Consider the following 25,517-nt stretch of genomic DNA (forward strand, 5'->3'; position numbering starts at 1 on the left):
TCAAGGAAATTCTGGAAGCTAAGGTAACTTCTCATGTTTCATTTAATCTTTTATTCTATGTAGATCAGATATTTAATAAATAGTTCAGATTCTAAGAACTCTTGAAAGTTTATGTGGTTAACAGAAATGTATGAAATTTTTGAAATGGGGGTGGGGGGGGGCACTACAGAAACTGGTTAAGATCGGGCCTGTCCAAGTAGAGGTACCATACATATACCACCATTTGGAGTAGTTTTCATTTTTCTTAAGGTAAATTGTCCTTGTGAATGTGAACCCCAAGAGGAGTTTTTCTTTGTCAACTGTCCCTACTCCCTTCCCTTTTGAAGGTACACGATCTCAAAGAAGACCACTTATAACTTGCATGTTGATGCCATTTCCACTTTATTAAATTTGAAGAGGATAATAACAAAGATAATAAAATCCCATTTAATCTTGACACTATCTTTGCAATTTGCAGAGATTTAGCCTGTGAAGAGAAAAGGCCTCTTCAGCCAGTTTCGTTACTCTTCATCACAAATTGAATTAAGAACCACAGACCTTTAAATGGTAACTCACAGGAGCGCATCACTATAACACATACACCATGGAATTTTGGAAGGTGGGTCCACCTTAGACTGTCTCTGGTTTGTTCTTTTTGGGGGAGGGCAGTGGGGGGCTGTTTTTTTTTTTGTTTTTTTTAATTTGCAGCAACTGAAAGGCCTTGAGTGTAATAGCAACAACACTGACTCGTGGCATGGACTCAATTGGAGGGTGTAATGACACACCCTGAAACTAAGTTGCTGCTCTTATTTCTTGTCTCAAGGTAAGGAAGATGACACTTCACTTGTCCTAATTTTCAAACTTTTTATTAGCTCCCTTCACATTATCTATTTGACTTCTTTTAAGGGCTTTTATTACAGTTACGTAGAGGGATTAGCTTATAGGGCCCCATACAGAACCTTGTGTCCTAAACTATTTTAGAAAGAAATCCAGAGGGCTTTTTACCTCAAGAAAACCTGCATTTGGTACAATTTCAAAACTTAGCAGATTTTAAACCCAAACCATTAAATGGATGCCTTTTATACAAGTCATAGACATTTTTCATATAATACATATATATATGTATATATACGTGTATATATATATATATATATATATATATATATATTGCAATTCAAGACTGCAAGTATATTTCCAACATTTCCTTATAAACCCAAACCATGTACCACATTTAAAATGAATATAATAATTAGTACTATACAGAAAGTGTGTTGCTTTTTCCAACTAGAAATTGATGTTTTTCCAGGTACATGAATAGGTTGTACTCTGAACTTTGGTTAAAACCCAAAGTAGTAACTTCTGCCAGGTCCAATTTGGCCAAGGCAGTGAAGTTATTTCTAGCTAGAGAGCTATCATACCTTCCAGTGCACATTAGCTGTTTAATCACTTATGTGGCAGGGAGGGCATTACTTACTTGTGTCTTTGAGCTCTTTACTAAGGACTATGTTAATTACATCAGTTAAATTATCCTGCCTAGTTGAGCTGAGAAACTCATCCTTTTTCATCATGAGTAAAGCAAACCATCACCTAGGAAGTCTCCAAGAATTACAAACAAAAAATCTATTCTTATATCTATGGTATTGCATCCCTTTTGTTTATAAAGGGAGAAAAAAGATCCAAACTCAAAAATAACAGGTATTATTAATTAGTTTTCCCCTCCAACCCCCTTCATGAAAAAGTAGTATCTGAAATCAAGATGCATGCTCTATCTAATATGGGGTGGGCAGGGGGGGAGAATAATATAATGGAATAGAAGTCCCTGTCCCAAAAATCTTATTCAATGTATTTGGAAGTATCTTTGGATTGACTTTAATTTTTCATATTTTCCATCACATAAGCAGTAACACAGTCATTGGGTGATGAAGGTCGAATAACAGCTGCTGAATTCATGGCTGAAGGGGGAAAAAAATTGAAAACAGTTTCTGGTTAGCTAGAGACATGGTTTTCTCCAACAGTGGTAACATCCATGGCTTTGTACTTTCCTTGTTTGTCATTAATTGAGACTGAACTGTTTTAATATTGGGACTTGAATCAGGAAGGAACTAGTTTCAACTGCAAGGTGTTTTGAATGAGGTATCCTGGACCTCAGGTAAATTTGCAGATAAGACTGCAAGGCCCTCACCTTAACATGCTTGCTTCTGCTCACTTGCCCTTGTCCTTTTGGTCTCTGGGGATTATCTATGTCTTTCTTACCTAAGATAACAAGTTGGTTATGAGCACAGCAGACATGGGAATCTGGGATTTCTGAAAATCTTGATGGTAATTTCCTCTGAATTGGTTCTAGAGGCGCGGGGGGGGGGGGGGGGGCACTACTCCTTAAGTCAGGACTCCCAATTCAAGAACCACTAACACTTTGTGATTGATCTCTTAGAACTGCAGTTCCCTCATCTGGAAAAAAACGCCACCGATTGCTATTTTATAGTTTTCTCTTTAAAATGTGTGACTGACAAATGTCTTAAATAACTCATGAGCTACTGCTTTCTCCATGTCCAAACCAAATCAGGTAAGTCTGATGATCTGCTGCTCCTGATTGCTAAGAATTTGAGAATCCTACAATTTGAGGTCTGTGGCCATTTTGGTATGTATGCTATGGTCAAGAGGGAGGGTCACAATGGAACTTGAGTTTCTACCTTCTCTTCAGGAGAAAAAAACACTTTCAATATTGACACCAATTCAGCCATTTCCAATTCTCTTTAGAAACATCATATGCATACATACATATGTATACATATACCCACCACAGTTCACGCATGTTAGAAATTTAACAGGTGTATATGTATGTAAAATAGTTTCAAAAACAACATTCCTTGCCCTTTTCTGACTGCATCAATTTCCTTGGGTGGGGCTTTGCTTTCTGCTTCTAAGAGGAGGGAAAACTTACACTAGTCCACTTGTCTTCTGTCTTTTCAATGACAATGGTCTGGGTGTCACTGCTTGGCGGGATGTATTCGTAGTCATCATAAAGGAGCCCCAGAATTGGATATTGGGTTCTGTATCTAGTGAAAAAGAAAAGACGTTTTTACAAACCAGTGTTTTTATGGTTCTTCCCCCCCCCCCCCCCCCATACACCACTTTTTTCTTTCTGGGGCCCAGACTTCATTCCATTTTGACTGTCACATCCCTGGTTCCTCATTCACCTCTCACACTCCTGAAACACCTATGCTTGGCTATGTGGAGACTACCATTTTCTATCCACAAAATGACACCCCCCCCCCCCCCCCCCCCCCGCAAGCACTGTGTACAAAGAACATAATACAGAGAATACAATAGGGATTTCCAACACGACTACTTAAACCAGATCTCTACTTTAAAGTAATGTCAGATGACATTTCTATCTGTTCTGAACAGTGACAAACTTGGACTGCTTTAAGAGTGAATTTGCTGTTGCAAAAGCTGGACAGAAGGTGCCTCTGTATATAGAAAGCAAATAAAGACTCATTAAACCAACTGCTGCTTTTTACTCTATGTTCATTAACAGGGTTTGGGGAAAGATGGAGAATCATCATCAGAAAGAATGTGGCCACAGAAGAAGTTAATTTATAATATTAGGAATACAGCATTACTTTTTAGTGGTGGTGATAGTTGTCCTTCCAGTCCCTGAGGCCTGATTATGGGATGAATATTTTTCTTGCCTCAATTTGGAGAGTTCCTTACAAATAAAAAAGTTAGATTACAGTCATTGAAAGAAAACCACACCACCATCCATTTATTGCTTTTAAACATCTCAAAAGAAGTGCACTAGGGAGCCACCTACCTGATAAAAACCATGTTGTAATACTTAAGGAATAACTCTTAGCCCCCCATTTTGTATTTCAAGTTTTTATCATTGAAATTTGTATATTAACCTCTGAAATTGGGGTCAAGTACTTTTTCCACAGGTACTTGAATTCCAACCCCTGCAATAAAGCTATTAGGAGTTTTCTTACAGTTTACCCTCCATCTCGGGGAAGTATTTAAGTAAGACTGCCTTCTTATTCACCTCCGACTGCCGCTTTATAAGGCAGTCCTTCTCGTTGAGCAAACTGGTCAATTCATGAAGTTTGAGCTGGTAGTCACTGCAACTTCCTTCCCTTCTGGAAACATCCTTTTGGAATTGGTTCAGTTGAGCCTAAAGTAAAAAGGGAAAATAGGCTATTAAGGAGATCATTAGTAGTGTGGCCAACTGAATGCTTCTGGAATGAGCTTGAAAAGCTCCAAGTAGTGATTCCCTCACTGCCTTGGTAGACAGTCATGAGGTGCTAGGGTCAGGAATTTAGTACTTTGGCCAGCCTGTTTATTTAGAGAGTTTATTACGAGGCTGTATCTGCCTAGGTAGGAGGTACCAGAAGAATTCATAATGGGCAAGAACCTAGGGGCAGCATCATTCTGAGACAATAACAAAACAAAGGGCTCCTAGGAAACAGTTTTTACTTTCAGTCTAATTTGAACATACCCTTAGCTTGCAGATTTCTCTATCCTTCTCAATTCTCAGGTTTTTCACCATTTCCATGTAATGGCTCCCAATCTCATCCATTTTAGCTTGTAGCATAGGACCTGAACAGGTCTCAGACACCTAGACAGGACAAAATTACTCTTAGTATCTTTCAGAGCCAAAGGGGTCTCATGATAATTCTTTTCCATACTTCCTCTACCCAACAAGTTTTTAATACCTGTATTCTAAGGTTTTTATTCTCTTGTTCCAGATTTCTTTTACAATAGTCTAATTCCTTTAATCGATATTCCATATCAGACTGGCCATGTCGAAGAGAGAGAATGGTTTCCTCTAAGGCCCGACATTTTGAATTGGAATCTTGTAGTCCCTTGCTAAAAGGAGAAAAACAGGCTCATGAGACAAATGTTAAAAATTAATCAAATCTTACTATTCCATCAATTGATGGGTTAGAATAAATCATTTGATTTAAAGGTTTTGCTATGGCCAATTTTTTCCCCCCACCCTTCTTGCCCGTAGCTGGTTTAGTGTTGGCAGACACCTTCAGAGTTCATCCAGCCCCAACTCCTTGTTTCTCAGATAAGCAGCGTGCTGGGTAGCAATACTAACAAATAAGAGCAGCAACTCCTTGGGCATCTTTGGAGTCCTCCAGTATTCATTTTTCCCACGACAAAGATCCCAACCAAAACGTGCTGGGGGGCGGGGAGTAACCTTGGACAAGTTAATAATAAATACCTTACCGATATTTTATTTTGTTTTCACATCAAACCTGGGGAGAAGTTGCTATTGTTAACGACAGCTAAGGAAATTGAGCCACAAGGGTTAAGTGACTTGTTCAGGGTCATACAGGCTAAGGTGAAATTTTAATTTAGGCACTCCTCGCTCACTGTACTATTACCTGCCTTGGGTGGGGCTTAGTTAAAATTTCAACACAAATTTTCTGACTCTGAACTTCTGTGCTGATCATAGACTGCTGAGGACAAGAAGCAGGAGGAGTCTGGGCCATCTGGAATTTGTTAACTTGGGGATTGTCTAGAACTCAGTTATGTAGTCCCTGTTTCTGGTGACAGTTTAGTTTTTTTGTTGACAGATCTTTATTAGTTACTACAATCAGAAAAAAAATTATCATTTGGCCAACCTTCGAATAAAATCTGTTTTGCATTTCAGAAGTCTTGTTTTTGAACCACAAACATGTGGTCTCTGGTTCCATACTCAAAGTTTGAGAAACAGTCAACTAAGTGACTCACCAAACAATGTCAAATTAGGATCAGGGGCAGAAGGAAGCCAGGATTTGTCACTTCCGTCCAGTGTTTTTTTTCAACACACTGAGGTACCTCTAGTAGTTTTGCAGTCCCATACATTGATTTGCTTCAAACATGCAGAATCCCAATAGCCAGAGATTTGTGCACACCCTCATTAGGCAACCCACCATTGATTCTGAGCAGCATAGGAGCCTTTAAATCCCTCTCCTTTTCTCTTGTTGGAAACCTATCCCCTTGGTTACCATATTTGTCATTAGTTTCTAGGACATGAGATAGGATAAAGAATTTGGGAAAATTCAGTGAACTCCCATTTATTAAGCTATTTATTCCTGCCAAGTGCTAAAGATACAAAGAAAGGCAAAAAAACAGTCCCTACAGTCAAAGATCTCAGGCTACTGGGGGAAAGGAAAAAACATTCAAACCACTATGTACAAACCACATACACGCACACATAAAATCCTCTCTGTATATGTAATATAGATAGATGGATATATATATAAAAAATACCCTCCAATTTATATTGTGTATATATAAGATAGACACACAGGATAAATTGGAAGTAGTCTCAGAGAGAAGACACTAAAATTAAGAATAACTTGGGGGCAGCTAAGTAGCGCAGTGGAAAGAGCATTGGCCCTGGAGTCAGTACCTGGTGACAGTTTATTGAAGATTGCTAGCATTTGATATCTGAAACGAATAAGGGACTTGATTTCCCAAAATAGCTCCTACTTCAAATAACTGCATTTTGATTAGAACAAGTTGTTCTTGGATTTCAACTTTGCCTTAAAGTTTTAGAAAAAGTTGCCTTTGCCTACCTGCTGCTGACGGTTATTGGCTCTCACTGAAGCCAAGAGGGCTTCGTACTCCTTTATCTGAGTCTCTTTAAATGCCAAGTCTTTCTCAAGTCTTATCTTGTCATTTTCCAGTGCCTGCAAGAAGGGAGTGCAGATGATCTTAAATGATAGAAAGGGGTTGATGGGCACAGGAATAATAATTTGTTCACTTGTACTTTAATTAAACAGATTTTTCGAAATCCTGAAGGTAAACGCATTTGCTTTTGGTTACATTGACTTAAGTTCAATGTGTTCAGTAATCTCCTTCCCTCCTCCAACTGGCCTGTGAAAGAGTAATGACATCCCACAGGTGGTAAATTTTCACATGACAAATTCTTCACAATCCTACTCAAGCAAATTCTGGAAATTAGTATAGAAAAAAGCATTTTGGAAAGTGGTTTGCTGTAATAGAGAATATAAAAGACTCAATTATTAGAAAGATCTTCAACTATAACAATGGACTATGTTACATGTTGGGGATAATACAATAAAGTAATCCACACTATGCAAGCTTACATTGGTAACATAGGCGATGATAAATAGCAAATGAATATGCAAAATGGGGATCAGATAGAAGATGGGTGAGGAGGAAGGAGACTTGGAGATGGAATGTCTTGTGGGGAGCAGAGACTTAGCACAGGAAGGGAAGGAAGTTCAAAAGGCTGGGAAACTACACAAAGTTGGGAGAGACAAGTAGAAACACTAGATAACAAGATCTGAAAAGTTCCAACAGCATAAGTTTAGTAGTATATTTGGTTGAAAAAGTTGATTTTTATAAGGGAGGAGTGGTTAGAAAACATTTCAAGGGGCGGCTAGGTGGCGCAGTGGATAAAGCACCAGCTCTGGAGTCAGGAGTACCTGAGTTCAAATTTGGCCTCAGACACTTAATAATAACCTAGCTGTGTGGCCTTGGGCAAGCCACTTAACCCCATTTGCCTTGCAAAAAAAAAAAAAGATAAACACCTCCTGTTGAGATAATAAAAAGAAAAATCATTCTTACTGCCAAGTCGTTTTGGAGATGACCGAGCTCCTCTCGTATATTGCTGAAGGTGGACAGCACCAACCGGAGAGATTTGTTCGAGATCTCTCTCATCTGGAAAAAAAATCTTTGTTACTTCTTTTTTGGGGGGTATTTAGTAGGAACTTTTAAATCAGCCAATGCAAGAAAGCAAAAGTAGCCAGCCCTAGTTCCTAGGTGCTTTCCTTTCCAAGGAAATTTTCTTGGCAACCTCAGCAACAATTTCCTTTGGGGCAAGGTGACCTTTGAGTGACAATTTGGGCAACCTGACATCAACGATGTAGTCAGTGAATTCAAAGGCAAGAGTCTCTCCTTCGGCTTCAGAAGCTCCATGTTACTCTCGTTTCTTGACTAAATTACTCAGAATACTCAACCTCAGAAAAATAGACTCTATCCTATTAGGTATGCTGTGAACTGTGTCTGAAATGATCACAGTTTTGGCCTTGGCTGGGCCTTCAACTATGGCAGTTTTCCCCCTCGACCAGAGCAAATCAATCAGCCATTTGTTTCAAAACTAGTCTCAGAGAATTCCCTCTGGTAAAGGAAAGGTAAGTGCCTCACCCAAGATCAGAGTCAGATTAATGGCAGAAATGAGCACATGAATCCAGAGCTTTCTGATTTTTGAAGTTAAGTCTTGCCCACTAGTCCACTCAGGTACAGTGACATATCACAGGTTTAAGTCTGGATTATAAGTATATAGTTGGTTCAAATTTCAAATTAGGTGAGGAGGACCCTCCAGGATATTAAACTCATTAATTTAAAGGAGAAAAGGCAAGTGGATTCATAGTTGAGAGTGAGGGGCAGGAACCTTGGTGAAGCCTGTCTGGCAAATTTTCCATTCCTTTACCAGCAGGGAATGCTTTCCTAAACCTTTGGCTCCGAACATCTGAAGTGTAGCCTCTACATTTACCCTACTCCCTCCATGGCCCCAATCGTGATCTCCCTGAAAGCCATCTTCAACATTAGAGATTGTTAGCTCCTTGTTTAAGGGTTTAGAAAACAATTTAGATCCCTAAAGTATAAAATTAGCAATAGTAGCAACAGGACTAGGAAGGAACATCACTGGCAAGCAAGCAAGCAAGCAAGGAAGAAAAGCAAGAAGGCTGCGACACAACAGAGTTCTACAGACCGTGGACATCATCCCCAAGTTTTTGATAGAGCAGCAGACTGGCACTCCTTCACATGCTTATGAAAGCAAGGAAGGTTTCTGAAATTGGGGGGTGGGGGTGGGGGGAACACCCTTGTTCATCTCACCTGCAGAATGTATCGGATCTGCTGTTTTGTGAACTCGGAAAGCCCTTGAGGAATCAAAGCCTCAATGTCTTCTGACTGTAAGAGAAAGAATAGCTGGACAGGGTCTGATTCATTTGGGGGACTGGCTCAGGAGGAATCATGGATCGTTTTAGGGGATCCATTAACTTGTATGAGAAAACATTTAGTTCTTTATTTTTCACTCACCTCTAATTAAAGTTTATCATTTCCTTTAATTACTTAAAAACAAGGTTCTGAGAAGGGTCAGAATCCAAAAGCTTCACCAAACCACTGCCAAATGGGCTGAGACAGCCACAAAAGGTTAAAAATCCCTGATCTAGCCAGAGAATTTCTTACATCGAAAAGGTCTCATAAACTTAATATAGAATCCAAATGGTGAGCAAATTCAAGATGTAGGAAACTAATTTGGGAAAGAAGACAACTGAAAACTTATCAGCCAATCATTTGGCAAATACTGACTGAGAGGCTACAGGCCTGGTCCTATGAAATGTCTGAAAAAAAAAAAACCTGAGGATGAGAGTGTTTATCATACGCCACCAACAATTAGATGGGAAGTAAGAATCATTTATTTCCTAAATAGTGAAAACTGGGGAAATAGGAGCTGCAAAACTAGCCCAGGAAGAAACTTCCCTTAGAAGTAAGAGCTTGCTCCTCTTCCCTAGTGCTTGAAGGTTTACAAAAGTGCTTTCTGCACCACCATCTTGTGCCCCGGTGTCCATGAAGGTCTCCGGAGTCCAAGTCTAGCACTGCGCACTCTATCGTACAGCCTCAGTATTTCAGCAATTTTGGGACTTACTGAATAACATTAATGAAAAGAGCCTACTAATGTTTAGAGACAGATGGAAATGTATACAAAAGAAGCAATTATACTTTTTATTACATTACAATTAATGTTCCCTCTTAATCATTTAGGCTGCTAAATATAATTATTAACAACATTTGCAGTTGTGAAAATTAAATTACTAAAATTTTTACTCAAAATTGTAGGTAATTTGGTATGGAAGACCATCCACATTAAAATACCATTTGCCCTTTATTTAGTTGCCAATTTCAATTTTTGAACGCATTTGTTTGCTCTGAGATAATGAAATCCTGGATGCTGGGCTGATATGGTCTGACTGAGTATACACATTAAACCATAATAGGACAGCTGTTGAGAATGCTTTATATTTTCAGCAGATGATTATTATGAGTTATTATGAACAGTACAAAGTAATCAATGGTTATACCATTTTTATAGCCCAAATATGTCCATTATTCACTCACAAACATCCTGTAAAGAAAACTTTGGGATGAGGACAACGCTGGGATAGAGATCGTCTCCAAGAGTCTTCTTAGAGAACATAGTGAAATTGCCAGTCTATAAACATCTGGTTTTGAAACATGCGTTTCCTTACCTCATCTGTAGAGTCAAAGTCCCGTTTACTACAACATTGAACAGAAAACGGACAGTCAGGAAGATATTCTTACTATAGGCATTATCGCTTAATGTTAACTAATTTTAATCACAAAAGAAGCAGTTCATGAATGAACCCCGCCAGTTAACAGGATGAAAGGCTTGTCATGACTCTGAATAGCAGAAATGAGAGCTGGTCAACACTTCCGAGCTGGGCTTTGAGGTCAACTGAGTGCTTTCTCCCCTTGAGAGGTAGGTGAGTCAGGCAACACAGCTAACGATGTTGCCATAGATAGGAATGTCATTGGCGTGTGACCAAGAAAGTCAGTGAAAAAAGGGTGAGTCCTCTTCCCGCTTCAGGTATTGTGCTGGGCGTCTCACTTCATAGTTCCTTCATGAACATGGAGTGAGTGGGGATGAGCTTTACTCATTTACTTTTCTAGGTTTCTGTGTTGAGAATAATCTCTGAAGTTAACTTCTCTCCACTAGGTTCACCCCTCTAAACTAGGCCCCACCAGGGATAGTAAACCCTGTTCCCAGAAGATACCAATAGAGTAATGGGAGACTAAGGCTAACATAAACATAAAGGGTCCTAAAGCAAGACCTGCTTTGATAGGGAACAGTCTTATTTCATGGTGGAATTTTAGGCATTCAAAACTGGCTCCCCTCATTGCTTCAATGGAACTCTGCTGGGAAACCCTTAAACCACATCCAGGAAGGCAGCTTCCCTTCTGTCTGCAAGGCAGGCTCAACAAAACAATGGGTTTTCAAGGTCCTCATCATGTCTCAACATACATATAGTTGATAATGCACAGACATATCATAGATTTTCTATTTGGTTTCCTTGACAGATTTTGTTGATATTTGTACAATTTGATTACCCAATGAAACTTCGTATGATGAATAGAAATATTCATGCATGTATATAAAATGCAATACAATATATATTAAATATGCAACCCTAATATAGTAGATTTGAAGGCTTTTGTGGAAATCTCTCATCACCAAAAAAGATGACTGGCAACAATCTTTAACATGGAAAAAGAATTACTTGCTCTGAGTTCTCTGGTGGCATTTAGCACACAATAATTAAAAAGAAATCCCTGTACCTGTAGGAGGAGCCAGTGGACATCTCATTGCATCCAAGAGGCCCACTGAATCTTCAGTTCTGTAAACCTATACTTATAATGGCTTAGAGGAAGTAGGTATTCAATAAATATTTATCGAATTGTTAAATTATTTTTCTATGTTAAGGTCACCCACAATGACTTTTTGGCAATAACCCTGGTTCTTTCAGCTGATCTGCTGACTTAGATGTGTTGCACCAAATAGAAAATAGTACTCCAACTGTGATTTGATCAGGGAAGAGTCCGTCAGGAATATCACCTTATTCTTTGAAGCTCTAAGTCTTTTTCTTGGTTTGTTTTTTTTTTTTTTTCAGGGCAATGGGTTTAAGTGACTTGCTCAAGGCCACACAGCTGGGCAACTATTAAATGTCTAAGATGGGATTTGAACTCAGGTACTCCTGACTCCAGGGCTGGTGCTCTATCCATTGTACCACCCAGCTGTCCCCGACTTTATGCCTTTTAATGTAGCCTAAGAATGCAGGTTTAGAGCTGGCAGGTCACTTAGACCAACTCTTGTCATTTTACAGATGAGCAAACTGAGGTCCAGATAAAGAAAATGATTTGTCCAAGTCACACAGGTAAGGTCAAATACAGGTCATGTGACTCCAAATTGAGAGTACTGGATTTCAACTACGTCACACTTCCTCAAATTCCTTTGTATCTCAGGGCTCATGTATGATATATGCAAACCTAAGAAGTGATGAGGTCAATCTTAATGTATGGATTGTGGGGATGTATATATTTCCACAAAATCATATACTATCTAATGTAACAAAGCTACTCAATACATTGAGAGAGATTGGACATCACACATTTACAATACCTTCCTCCTATTTTTTGCAAATGCTCTAATAAGCACTGATACAGGTCTGTGTTCTTGCGGCTCAGGTCAGCAAGCAGTTCTCCAAAATACTTGGGATCCAGTTTTTCTGGGCCTTCCTCTTGAACAATTGTCACCTGAAGAAAAAATTTATAGTTGTAGAGATTGGCTTTTTAAACTTCATAAATGTTTTGATGATGAATGAAAAGTCCTTCATTCGTGTGGCTAACTCATGCTTGTCTTTTGGATCCAAATAACTCAATGGTGTGGGGATTTTGGTGACAGAACCTCATGTTTTCTAATACTATAACTTGGAGGGCAAGTTTGCATTCTTGATACACTGAACACGTGACCTGGTACAGGCAAAATCGAACCAATTTCTCAAAGAAATTCTAGGATGAGTGATTTCAAATGGTGGACCAACTGCACTAAAAATTTCTAAATTGACCACTGTCATCATTTGATTTAATGACCCTTTGGGGAAAAAAAAAAGACATGCGTAACTGCATACATGCCCAAGATGGTTTCAGTTGAATTCAAATCTTTGTGGCAAAAGCCACTTGATTTACTGGCTGATCTTACACTTAGATTATATGACCTTACTCAACCCAATGTGTTTTTCTCTAAGTCTCACAGGATTTATTCCATTTATCAGCTAAACTTCACATCCAGGTAATTTGACAGAAAAGAGGGACTCTGGGCTAAGTTCACAAGTATTTAAACCTCACAGACATCATCACATATCCTGAGCAAATACAATATGAAGAGAGATTTCCCAATAGCTAGGTGAGTGACAATCAGTTAACTTCACATCTCTTAACATTTTTTTTTTCCATCTTGCCAAAGACCTGTCTTCAGGCTGGCTAAAAGGGAAGACAGGAAGAGATGCACTCAGGCATCAACTCCATTTCCTTTGAAAACGGAGCTAAGACTGGCATTTTTTTTAAGGTGGCTATCTTTTTTTTTTTATTATAAAAGTCATTAATAAATGAAAACTCAATGCTCATTTTATACAAATAAATCAAGATTACTGTTGGACCAAAGACTTATTGTCACATTTTTTTAGGGTTTTTTTTTTCTTGCAAGGCAAATGGGGTTAAGTGCCTTGCCCAAGGCCACACAGCTAGGTAATTATTAAGTGTCTGAGACCGGATTTGAACCCAGGGACTCCTGACTCCAAGGCTGGTGCTTTATCCACTACGCCACCTAGCCGCCCCTTAGTGTAACATTTTTAAAAAATAACTACAGGCATACTTTAGCTCTCACATCATTAGTTGGTTCTGTGAAAACATGAGAAGTCATTACACAGGAAAATGTTAAACAGACAGACCCCATATAAGATTGCCCCATGCAGTTCTTAAGAAGACTGTGTACACTCTTTTAACAAAACTTGTTTTTTTTTATTTTTAGGGTTTTTTTATTTCTTTATGCAAGGCAATGGAGCCAAGTGGCTTGCTCAAGGCCACACAGCCAGGTAATTACCAAGCATCTGAGGCCAAAGCCGAACCCAGGCACCCCGACTCCAGGGCCGGTGCTCCACACACCATGCCACCCAGCCGCCCCTTAACAAAACTTTTTAATAAACCTCACTATGATATTTAAGTCTACCATCCTTCTATATAAACTTATTCCTAAAGAACTAAATTTTCCCTTTAACATTTTTGCCTAATAGCATGTTTTTAAGACTAGCATTTTGACTGCTAAAAGTGGGGATAATATCTTCATTTTTTTGTGTCCTGCTGCCCTTGGATATTTTCCCCCCTTCAAGTCTGTCCTGAATGAAAAGGAAAGATTTTGTGAAGCCAGTTGGAGGGAAGCTAGCCAGTGTATGTTTTTGGGTCCTTGCTCCTTCCTGGCCTCTACGTCCACTCTGAATATGAGCAAGGATGCAGAAAAGATTTGCTTCCTTTTTGGGTGGTTACTAAATCACTTCAGTTTTATTCATTTGAATGCTAAGTCCACCAGGGCTAGCTGAAGCAGGAAAAATGAATGAGCTCAGGACTCATGAAAAGCAACAACAGCAGCAAAACCTGCCTGGATTTCTCTATATTAAACAATGGATAAAAACCAAGAAAACTGAACTAATGACATTCCCTCAGGCCAAATACATGTCCAGGTGGAAAATATACATAAGAGAATTTCACCATATATTACCTCAATATAATCCTTTTTATTGCATTTTTTGAGGGCAAGGCAATGGGGTTAAGTGGCTTGCCTAAGGCCACACAGCTAGGTAATTATTAAGTGTCTGAGGCCGCATTTGAACTCAGGTCCTCCTGACTCCAAGCCAGTCCTTTCTTATTTTGCACAATTCATATTTGGAGAACACTGAAGGAAAATCAATTTGGTTCATCTGAGCTCTTCAGACTTTCTCACGTTTCTCAGAACTCTTTGAGGAAATGATTCTCATACACATGGCCTATGGTTGCGCTCTTGTTACTCGTCATAAGGCAAATGATCATTTATTACATGGAAAGTACCAGAAGTAAAAGTCAAATGCTCCTCATCAGCTGAGTTAATGGAGCCTCCTTTTCTCTGTGACTAGAGTGAGTTGAAAAGAGCCATGAGGTGGAGCCAGATTCAACTGTTCTTAACTTACTGAACCCAAGTCATCCCAGATGTCAGTCTTGGACAGCAAGCTCAGTGCTAGACAAATGAACAATACAGAATCCAGCAGAGTGAGTTTGCTAAAGAACAGCTATTTCCAGAGATCACTTTTTCCTCACCAGAAACTGTAAAGGTTATTAAAGTGTTTTTGACCATGTGTCAAAAATGCTGCTTCAGTTGACCTTCAGGAACCTTTGACCATTAAGTTCAACAAACATCTGGTACCATTTCTCCCTATTCACTGTCCTCACTGTGACCTCCACTTGAGTGCTTTGCTGGGCTGCCTTCATCTCCTTACTTAAACTTAACATTCTGTTATCCTCTATTCTTGCAGCCTTGCCCTCTCACCACCCATATGATTGGGGAAACCCAAACCCTGTATACTCCTATCATCTATCTGCCTCCTTTCATTGCGGCTATCACCCCTACTCTCTCGCTAATCTTCATTCTCTGACTAATTACTGGCTGTTCTTTTGCTGTATTCACTAATGTCCATCCTTGAAAAAAGTTCCTGACTTAATTTGATTCTCCCCACCAGCTCCTTGTCCTTTTTCTCTCCTCTTCTTGGTGGATGTCTTTGAAAAAGCTATTTAACAGCGGCGGGGAAAACTGGGACACTAATGCACTGTTGCTGGATTGTGAACTGCTCCAACTTTCCTGGAGAGCAATTTGGAATTATGCCCACAGAACTATAAAACTGTGCGTATCTTTTGATCCAGAAATACCCTTACTAGGTCTCTATCCCAATGAGATCCTTAAGAATAGGAAGAGTCCCACATGTACAAAAATATGTATAGCAGCTCTTTTTGGAGTGGCAAAGAATTGGAAATTGAGGGGATGTCCATTACTAGGGAATGGCTGGGCAAGTTATGGTATATGACTGTTATAGAGTACTAATGTTCTGTAAGAAATCATGAGCAGTCAGATTTCAGAGAAGTCTGGAAAGACTTGCATGAACTGATGCTGAGTGAAGTGAAAAGACCCAGAAGAACATTAGACATATTAACATCAACACTGTGAGAAGATCAACTATGATGCACACAACTCCTCTCAGCAGTCCTGAGGGACCTGCTCTGGACAATGCCATCCACATCCAGTGAGAAAAACTATGGACTATGAATGCAGAGCAAATCATACTATGTTCACCTTTGAAATTTTATTATGTTTTTTCTTTCTCATGATTCCCCCCACCTCAGTTCCAATTCTTCTTTCACATGACAAATATGGAAATATAGTAAATACAATTGTACATATAGAATCTATATCCGATTGTCTGCTGCCATGGGGAGGGGGCAGGAAGGAAGGGTGGGAGAAAAAGGGGGAACTCAATAGTTGGTAAAAGGAAGAATGCTGAATCTCTTCATGTAATTGGAAAAAAATTTAAATTAAAAAGAAAAAAGAAAGTTATGTATCCAGGTAGGTGCCTCCTCTTCTTCTAAACTTTCTACAATTTGCCTTCATTTGCCTAAAATGGCTTTTCCAAAGTTAGCCAATATGGCTTAACTGCCAAATCCAATGTTTTTTTCCTCCCCTTGCTGTCATCTGGGGAACCTTTGGTGCTGTCCATTATCCTTTCTGTCTGGGCTACTCTCTTTCCTCTTGCAGCATAGTCAAAGCCCAGTCTGGGACTGGGATGTCTCCTGAGGCTTGGTTTTGTGTTCTTTCCTTGGTTTTTTCTTTGCTATTTAACTTGGTGATCTCATCAGCTCCCCCAGATTCACTTATCATCTCTATGTATTTGATTCTAGAATCTGCATTATCCAGCTGTAGGCTCTCTCCTAAGCTCTAGTCAGGGCCAATTTTTACCACACCCCCCCCCCCCACTGGCTATTCCAAGTACATCTCCATTAACAAAACTTCTCTTTGTCCTCCACCTCTCCTATCTTCCACACTTTGCTGTAACTATCAAGGTCGTCATCACTACCATCTCTGTAACTTTGGGGGCAGTCCTCCACAGCTCCAATCTGTTGTGAAGTCTTGACTTTTCCATCTTCAGAATATCTCCCCTATATATCTCCTTTCTATTCCCAAGCCCAGCGCCTTGGGGGACACCCTCCTTACCTGGCTCTGAAATAACCTCATTGGTTGGCCTCCCTGCCCCATGGCTATCCCCCATCCATCCTCCACTCGGCTACTAAGGGGATTTTCCTAAAGCACAGCTTTGACATGTGCCCCGCCCCCACAATAACCTGTGGTGGCTTGTTATTACTTCTAGGATCAGAGATACAGGCCCTGATGGTGATGGACCTGGACCCTTCCTACCTTTGCCGTCTTTTTTATCATTCATCCCCACTTCATGCTGATAACAATTCTACCTGAACAGTCTCATGGCCAAACTTCCAATGGAGGAAGCACCACCAGCTGTGCTCACTCCAAATATGGTTCATCTTGTGATGCCCTGGACTTCCTACACTTCACACACACACACACACACACACACACACACACACACACACACACCCAAGCTCCACAGACAGACACATGCATGGATATATACTCCCCCTGTCCCCGACACATGCACAACACACACACCAGTACATGTATCCCCACCCACACATGCATATATCCACCCAGATACACACACGTGTACCTGCCCAGGCATGCATACAAGCATCCAGCTATAGACCTATGTGCACACACTCATTAGCACCCACAGACACGTGTATATGCACACAGACACGCACACACCCTTTATAGCTCTTTTTATGGGGCTTTTAGAATGTAAGCTGCTTGAGAGGAGGGACTATCTTTCTATTTGCTTAGATTTGTCTTCCCGGCACTTCCTAGAAAAGCCTTGCCTGGTGGCATACACATGTACACACACGTACGTACACATACACTCACATACACATTGCCCACAAATGGGACATACTTCTTAAATGGTTGGTCAGACTCCTGACTTGTTGCTGATTGGAGATGGAGGATGTCACATAGTCTGAGGACTGAACACCTAACAAGGATGTTATCTAATCTCACCTGGGCTCTGTCTACAGCATGTTATTCCTTTTATGGTGTTGTTCAGTTCTGTCTCACTCTTTGTGTCTGTCTCCATTTTCAGTTTTCTTGGCAGAGATCCTAGAGTGAGTTGCCATTTCCTTCTCCAGCTCATTTTACAGATAAGGAAACTGAGGCCAACAGGGTGAAGTGACTTGCCTGGGGTCACACAGCTAGGAAGTGTCTGAGGCCAGATTTGAACTTAGGTCCTTCCTGACTTCACACCCAGCACTCCACTTGCATTGAGCTGTCCCAATCCTTTGAATTCATCCCCAATTAATTCTTCCTTCCTATCTGCCTGCCCCTCCCCAGAAGCTCTCCAAACCCCTCTGACTCCTCCCAGCTAAGCAGCCTACTTTACTGAGAAAACTGAGGGTGCATCATAAGCTCCCTCTCTTCTCCTGCTCTTCACTTCAAAACTCCTTGACAAGGGGCAATGTGGTAGCGTAGGCAAAATGGCTCCCCAGGACAAGGACAAAGCTCCAATTTTCTAGTGTCCCCAGGTCTCAGCTTCCTTCTCTGTAAAATGAGAGGACTGAACTAGAGAAGCCCATAGGCTTCCTTCCAACTCTATTCTCTTCTCCTCTACTCATCTCTGAAGAGATGGCCCTTTCTACCCCGACCCTCACCTCCACCTCAATCCCATACTATCCTATATTTTTGGCCAAACTTCTTCCCCCACTGTCATCTCCTCTCTAGTCTTCCACCTCTCCTTATCAGTCGATTCTTCTCCTGCAGTCTACAAACAATCCCATCCTAAAAACCAAACATTTATTTAACTAATTCCTACCATACCCGCAGGCTATCATCTTATAGCTCTCCCCCTTGCTTAGCCAAATTCCTAGGAAAAACTGAGCTGTTCTTTGCCTCCACCTGAGTGCAGAAGTGTCAATCTGGAATAGACACATAGTGAAGACCACTGTGGCCCACATGTTAACTTAGTTTTCAAATGTAATATTATCTATGTTTTCTTTGCTTTTTTATATATTTTGTTAAATATTTTCCAATTACATTTTAATCTGGTTTGAACTGCACTGGGGAGTGATGTGGATTACATATTTGACACTGCTGGTGTAGTGGATATAGTGGAGGGCAGGACTCAGAAACAGGAAGACCTGAATTCAAATTTTGCCTTAGTCATTTACTAGCTAAATGATCCCTAAATTCTGTCAGCCTTCATCTGTTTGATAATCTGTAAAATGGGATAATAATCACATCTCCCTCACAGGGTGGTTGTAAGAACCAAATGAGATATAAAACATTTTCCAAGCCTTAAGCACTATTTACATGTTAACTATTATTATTATTTCTTTTGCAAGGCAATGGGATTAAGTGACCTGCCCAAGGCCACACAGCTAGGCAATTATTAAGTGTCTGAGACCGGATTTGAACACAGGTCTTCTTGACTCCAGGGCCCCGCGCTCTATCCACTGCGCCACCTAGCCGCCCCAACTATGATCGTTATTATTGTTATTATTGTCTTCCCAACTTTCAATTGGCTTCTGACCTTATCACTCAACTAAGACTCCAAAGATCTATGGACAAATCTGACGGCCTTGTATCAGTCATCATTCATCGTGATCTCTGTATTATATCTGATACCTTGATCACCTTGACCTCCAGGATATGCTCTTTCTCCTTTCAGAGTATTCTTGACACTGCAGTCTCTTGCCTTGTCTCTCACTTGTCTCCTTTGCTGGTTTATCATCCATATCATACCCCTGAAGGCCTGAGCCATAACTTTTCTCTCTATATCATTTCATTTGGTGATCTCATCAGCTCCCATGGGTTTAATTCTTAACTCTCTGTAGATGATTCCTGGGTGTCCACATCTAGTCCCAGACTCTCTCCTGAATTATAGGATCACTCTTACCAAATGCCCAATTTTCAAAATGGATGTCCAGTAGACATCTCAAACTGAACATGTTCAAAGTAGAAACCATTATCTTTCCCTACAAATCTATAGTTGTTCTCAACCAAGTTACCAGGATGAGGTATTTCTGTCCAAGGTACCACCATTCTTCCCTTCCTCTGGATTTGCCACCTCAGCACCATCCTCAATTCCTCATTCTCCCTATGTGACCTTACACAGTCAACTGTAAAGTCTAATCTTGCCTTCACAATGATCCCTTGTATCTGTCCCCCCCCCTTTTTTTTGCAAGGCAATGGGGTTAAGTGGCTTGCCCAAGGCCACACAGCTAAGTAATTATTAAGTGTCTGAGGTCAGATTTGAACTCAGGTCTTCCTGACTCCAGGGCCGGTGCTCTATCCACTGCACCTCCTAGCTGCCCCTGTCCCCTTCTTTTTTACTCACTCAACCTCTACTTCATCACTTCTTGGTAAAATAGTCAGCATCCCTGCATCTTCATTTTATCCTCCAAACAGCTGCCTATGTGTCACTATCTGACCATATCACTTCCCTAAAAAACACCATTGGTTCCCTATTGCCACCAGGAACAAAAATAAACAGCTTGGCTTTTAAAGCCTGTTAGGACCCAACCATTACCTATCACCCAGACCTTTTATCTCCCCTTTCTATGCTCTAAGTCTAGAGTCCAGACAAATGAAACTCCATTTCTAGTCTCCGAGGTTTTCCATGCCGAGAATGCATCTTCTCATCACTGCCCCTTAGAATTTGTTTCCTTCAAAACTCTCAGTTCAAGAACAACTTTGTTATCTTAACTATTAATGCCACCCCCCCCAATTTATATTGATTCTGTTACAGTATGTGTTTGCTGATATCTGTGACCGTTGTCTCCGCTGGCAGAGTGAAAGGACTGTTTTATTTTTGTTTTTCTGTCTTTTTCATCTGGGACATACAGTAGGTGCTCACTAAACACTGGATTGCTTACTGTATGCACAAGTGCTGAGAGAGATTCAAAATTTCAATAAGGCATGGCCCCACATCATCACGTGACTTGCTGTCTGGTAAGGCAGAATGTGAGAGGCCTTTGGTTACAACAGAAACAATACTGAAGAGCAGAGCTGAAGTCCTAGCTGGGCCACTCAGTCGCTTACTACTTGTGCAACCTCGGGCCTCTAGCCGTAAAAGGAGAAGGCCGAACAAAAGCACTGAGTTCCTTTCAGTTCTAGATGCTACAATTCTTGAAGAGCTAGGCTTTTTCCCCCTCATCTTTCTCTGTTGGTGCTGAAATGAGTGGAGGTGGTAATGATGGAGTCTGGAAAAAGAAGGGGGCAGGGGTGAAAGGAGCAAAGGAAGAGAGCTCTGAAGGAACTTGGCTTATCTCTCATGAAGAGGTGGCGTAAAAAAACTAGAAAAAACTTGAGGACCACATTGTCCTTACTGGAGACATCATTGAACTATATGGCGGTGCTACACTGGTACGGACGAGAGGAAAAGAGGTCACTGGGAGCTAGTACCATCTGCAGAAGTTAAAGTCAGAGGAATCTGAGGAGAGTCCTGAAGGACTGCAAATGGCAACAAAGATGAAAGAGAGCTTTGTAGGCAGGGAAAAATAAGGGGGCAAACCCCATTTTTCATTTTATCCTTTTTTTATGATGAAGGAAGAAGAGTAGAAAAGTATGAAGAATGATTCCATCGTAAAGAGAGTATGTTGTAAAAGAAACTCATGACCTTCATTCAGGGCTGGCCAAGGAATCCACATTTTTTGGTTCTAAAGGCTAGGGTGCTTAGGTGGGACACAAATGGACAGCCTATCTACACAGACATGCTGTCTTTTGTAGAAAAGATGCTGGCTTGACCTACCATGAGGAGAAGAAGAGGTTGGACCCATTTCCCCAGAAGTACAAAGGGCATCATCATTTGCATATGGTAGGCTAACCCATCCATATACTTTTTGCCTGGTCCTGTTCTCCTCCTCCAAGATTGCTGGCACCACTTGGGGAGACAGGGCTAGGGACAGTTTTGAGCCATGGAACATAGTCAACTGAACTGAATACAGTATGACCGAGCCAACCAATGAGCTAAGTGGTCTAAGTGAGAAAACATCTTACACCTATTTTGAGTTTGGGCTAATGGTTTTTAAAAGTATCTGATATTTAAAGGATCTCCTGTAAGGAATTCTACATAAATTCTTCAAGACCCACTTTGTTGAAACCAGAGAAGTCCATTTCAAGCTGACAAATAGTTTTCCAGCGCTAAGTCATTAGCTGTTAGGGGTATAAACTTCTCAGGTAACAAGGTCACAGTGCAGAATAGGATAAAATGCAGTGAGCCTCAGAAGGATATTGTGAGTTTGGGGCTGAAGAAGCTCTCTACATGAATGGTTTTGCTTAGATTTCATGCTTGTATGCACTCTAAAGCGGAATCTTGCACTCAGCAATTCAGTCATTAGTGTTCACTATCCTGGTAAATTTAGTTGAAGTACATTTTCTTTTTTCTTTTTTTCCAGGGCAATGGGGTTAAGTGGCTTGCCCAAGGACATACAGCTGGGTAATTATTAAGTGTCTGAGTCCGAATTTGAACTCAGGTCCTCCTGACTCCAGGCCAGTGCTCTAATTCTCTGAACTAGTTAGTTGCCCCAAGCTAAGTTTTCTTTCTTTCTTTCTTTTTTTAGGTCTTTGCAAGGCAAATGGGGTTAAGTGGCTTGCCCAAGGTCACACAGCTAGGTCATTATTAAGTGTCTGAGGTTGGACTTGAACTCAGGTCCTCCTGACTCCAGGGCTGGTACTCTATCCATTCTGACACTTAGCTATCCTCCACCCCCAAGGTACATTTTCTTATCGAAGCTGTAGCCAAAGGGCAGAATGTCACTCTTCCTAGTTTGCAAACTATGGGATGGGCTGTGGAGCTATTTAAGTAATGACAAGTCTCAAACACAGAGATACTGTCCTAATACAGGAGCACTCTTCTTCTCTGACAAGACCAACTAAAAGTGCCCTCCTCAATCCTTAACTACAATGCCTGCAATGAACTAGAAGGTAAGTAGAAGCAGACCTGCTCTGCCAAAGGATGGCCCAGTGGAGCTCCAAGCTCCAGTATTAAAATATCTTCTTTTTTTAACACTTATAAAAAAGTGTATGTGTGTGTATATATATATATATATATACATATATATATATATATATGCGCACACACATTTTACATGTTACATATTTATTATATTATCCTAGATTCTATTTGCGTCTGCAGATGTATGCATGTATGTCCATTTTCTAAGATCTTAAAAAAGCCATTTCAATGGTCAAAGCAGTTTAAATAGCAAGCTATTTTTCTTTAGCTACTAGAAGTTCAGTAAATAATGTCCACTCCTCCACTTCATTATATGGCCCATCTGAACTGAAATAGTCAGCATGAGAAGAGCTGACCCAAAGCTCTTGGAAGAGGCGTGAGGATGAGCCACCATGCAGCTCTCATTCTTCTACATTTTGATCTCCTTCATTGCACACTGTGTATCCCACTCCAGCTGGAGATTTGTGAAGGGTGATCAATCAACAAGCAAGAAGTTGTACCCAACACCAGGCTAGGCTCTGGATGTGAGAGGCAAAAGACAGACATTTGAGGCTGATGAGGAACAAAACTCATTAATCTTACCTGTTCCTGTATTTGGTGTGATCCACTGCAGGACAGTTCATTCCCAACATTCGGAGAAATTGAATTACTTCCCATGATGACTTGAGTTTGCTGGGTGCAATGGGATGGTTGGCAGACTTGGGCCTGTACCATCTGGGGCTGCTGCACAATGTGATGCTGACACTGAATCTGAGGGTAGCATTCCTAAGGCATAGCCCCAAACCACCAAGGAGAAAAATATGTTACTAAATCATGATGAATACATAGAAGCCTTTCTGAATTCTCACACACACACACACACACACACACACACACGAGAACCTAGTTTTTTTCTATTTTAACCAAATACCACAATAGTTTTTCAAAATACTTAATAGAGAATCCACACCACTTCTCCACAATGGGAAGGGAATCTGGTGTTCTAGGAAACTGAATATCCTACTTACCTAAGAGTTAGTAGCTACATAGAAATACATATGTACATACACACACACATATAAAATATATCAATTTTCAAAACCAGAAAGCAATAACATGCTTAATACTGAGGTTACAGTGAATTTGATCTCCATCTTAAAAGGAAACTTAATGATCTCATAGTATGTCTGACATCATTATGAAGGTACAAGATTCTCTTAAGTTTAGAGTGGATGACGCTATTAGGGATCATTTAGCTCCAGCTTTTCCATTTCAGCCAAGATGACCTTAACCAAGCTCACACCTAAATCAGAAGTGGAGCCATATGAGGCCTGGTTGAAGAAATTGAAGATATTGAGCCTGGAGAAGAGAAAACATGGGGGCAAGAAAGGAACATGACAGTGATTGTCGTATATAGGAGGTACTGCCACGTGGATGACAGCTTAGGCCTCCTCTGCTTGGCTCTATCAATAGGAGGAAGTGGTTTTGGACTGGATTTAGGCTCCAAATAAATGATAACTGCTAATCAGAAAGGACCCTAAATCTCTGGTGCAATTGAACCCCATGATACTGGTTATCCTGAATTAACCATGTGTGTGCTTTAATCAGGAAACAAATGAGCGATGCAAGGCAGAAGACAGCACATATTTGAACAGTCTTTATCGATGTTCATATGTATAGTATCATTCCCCAGATGGTATTTTCAGCAGCATCCTAACTGTCCCACTATCTAGAGTGACTTGGCCTCTGCACCATTTGCTCACCTCACTCATTTTTGAGAGCTCACATTCCAGTACTGGAACCTAAGTAAAATTATCAGATATTTTTCAGAACACAAAGAGTACAAGTTACCACAGTTTTTTAAAGGACAAAGATTGCCAAATCACATGAAAAACATTTGAATGTTTTTATGCAGCTGACCCCTTGCTTTCCTGTCCTCCTGTCCTATGGGATGGACCTGTTTGAGCAGTCCTCATCTGGCTACAGAGATTCACTCATGTTCCCTGCTCACTAGCATCTCCTACTTCTAGCTCCTTCTCTCAGGAATTAGGACTAGAAGTAAGCTACTCAAAGGTATTTACAGTAATTACCACAAAATGATCTCTAAGCTTATTGACCTAATCCCCTAGGAAAGTCCTAAATCTCCAAAAGCCAATTAAGTTATGAATAAGGAAGAAAAGGCATCCAAATGGCTACAACCCAGCTGGAGCATTCCTGATGCACCACAAAAATAATATATCACATGTGCAATCTTGTCTTCAAGGAAGGCACGGTAGAATTTGGGCCATCTGTATGAAGTAATTCTTAGTAAAAAGTGGGTAGAAAGGATGTCTCCCCTATGGCTTCCAATTTTAAATGGGTGGGATACTAAGGCTCATTTTTCTTCAGGGCTAGAAGGGACATCAGGGTAGAGGATCATCTAGTCTTACCCCTTCATTTGCCAAAGAAGGAAAACTAAAGCCCCCTAGGTAAAGTGATTTACCCAAGGTCACATAAGTAGCAAGTACAGAAACCTAGATTCAAGTTCAAATCTTCTGAGTACCAAATCCAGAGGTTTTTGTACTGCACCATGCTGTACTAGCATATGAAATGATGTTGGCCAGAAAGACTGGAAAGATTTCCATGGTCACGTAGCTACTAAGCAGCAGAACCAACACTTGCACCCAGACCTCCTGAAGAGTTCAGCGCTCTTCTAATAACACTATAGGTCGGCCACTCTGTCATCTGAATTGCTGGGATTTTTTCTTCACTTCCTAACCAGACAGCAGGTCTTCGTTTCATTTTTGTTTTGCTTTTTTCTCAGCATTT

The 25,517-nt window shown here is 40.5% G+C and overlaps 1 protein-coding gene across 1 annotated transcript in view; it reads right to left on the reverse strand.

Moving 5' to 3' along the window:
• Positions 1–364: 364 nt before the first annotated feature.
• Positions 365–25,517, reverse strand: part of LOC141498671 (protein POF1B-like) — a 37,115-nt gene continuing 11,962 nt past the window's right edge. The window contains 12 exon segments of the mRNA XM_074201840.1: positions 365–1,931; positions 2,921–3,035; positions 3,603–3,688; positions 4,019–4,147; positions 4,472–4,591; positions 4,689–4,838; positions 6,546–6,659; positions 7,564–7,656; positions 8,836–8,910; positions 10,251–10,278; positions 12,200–12,333; positions 23,313–23,495. Of these exon segments, the coding sequence (XP_074057941.1) occupies positions 1,926–1,931; positions 2,921–3,035; positions 3,603–3,688; positions 4,019–4,147; positions 4,472–4,591; positions 4,689–4,838; positions 6,546–6,659; positions 7,564–7,656; positions 8,836–8,910; positions 10,251–10,278; positions 12,200–12,333; positions 23,313–23,495 (1,233 nt within the window). The 3' untranslated portion in view covers positions 365–1,925.

The sequence above is a fragment of the Macrotis lagotis genome, chromosome X (assembly GCF_037893015.1).
Source record: "Macrotis lagotis isolate mMagLag1 chromosome X, bilby.v1.9.chrom.fasta, whole genome shotgun sequence".
NCBI lineage: Eukaryota > Metazoa > Chordata > Mammalia > Peramelemorphia > Peramelidae > Macrotis > Macrotis lagotis.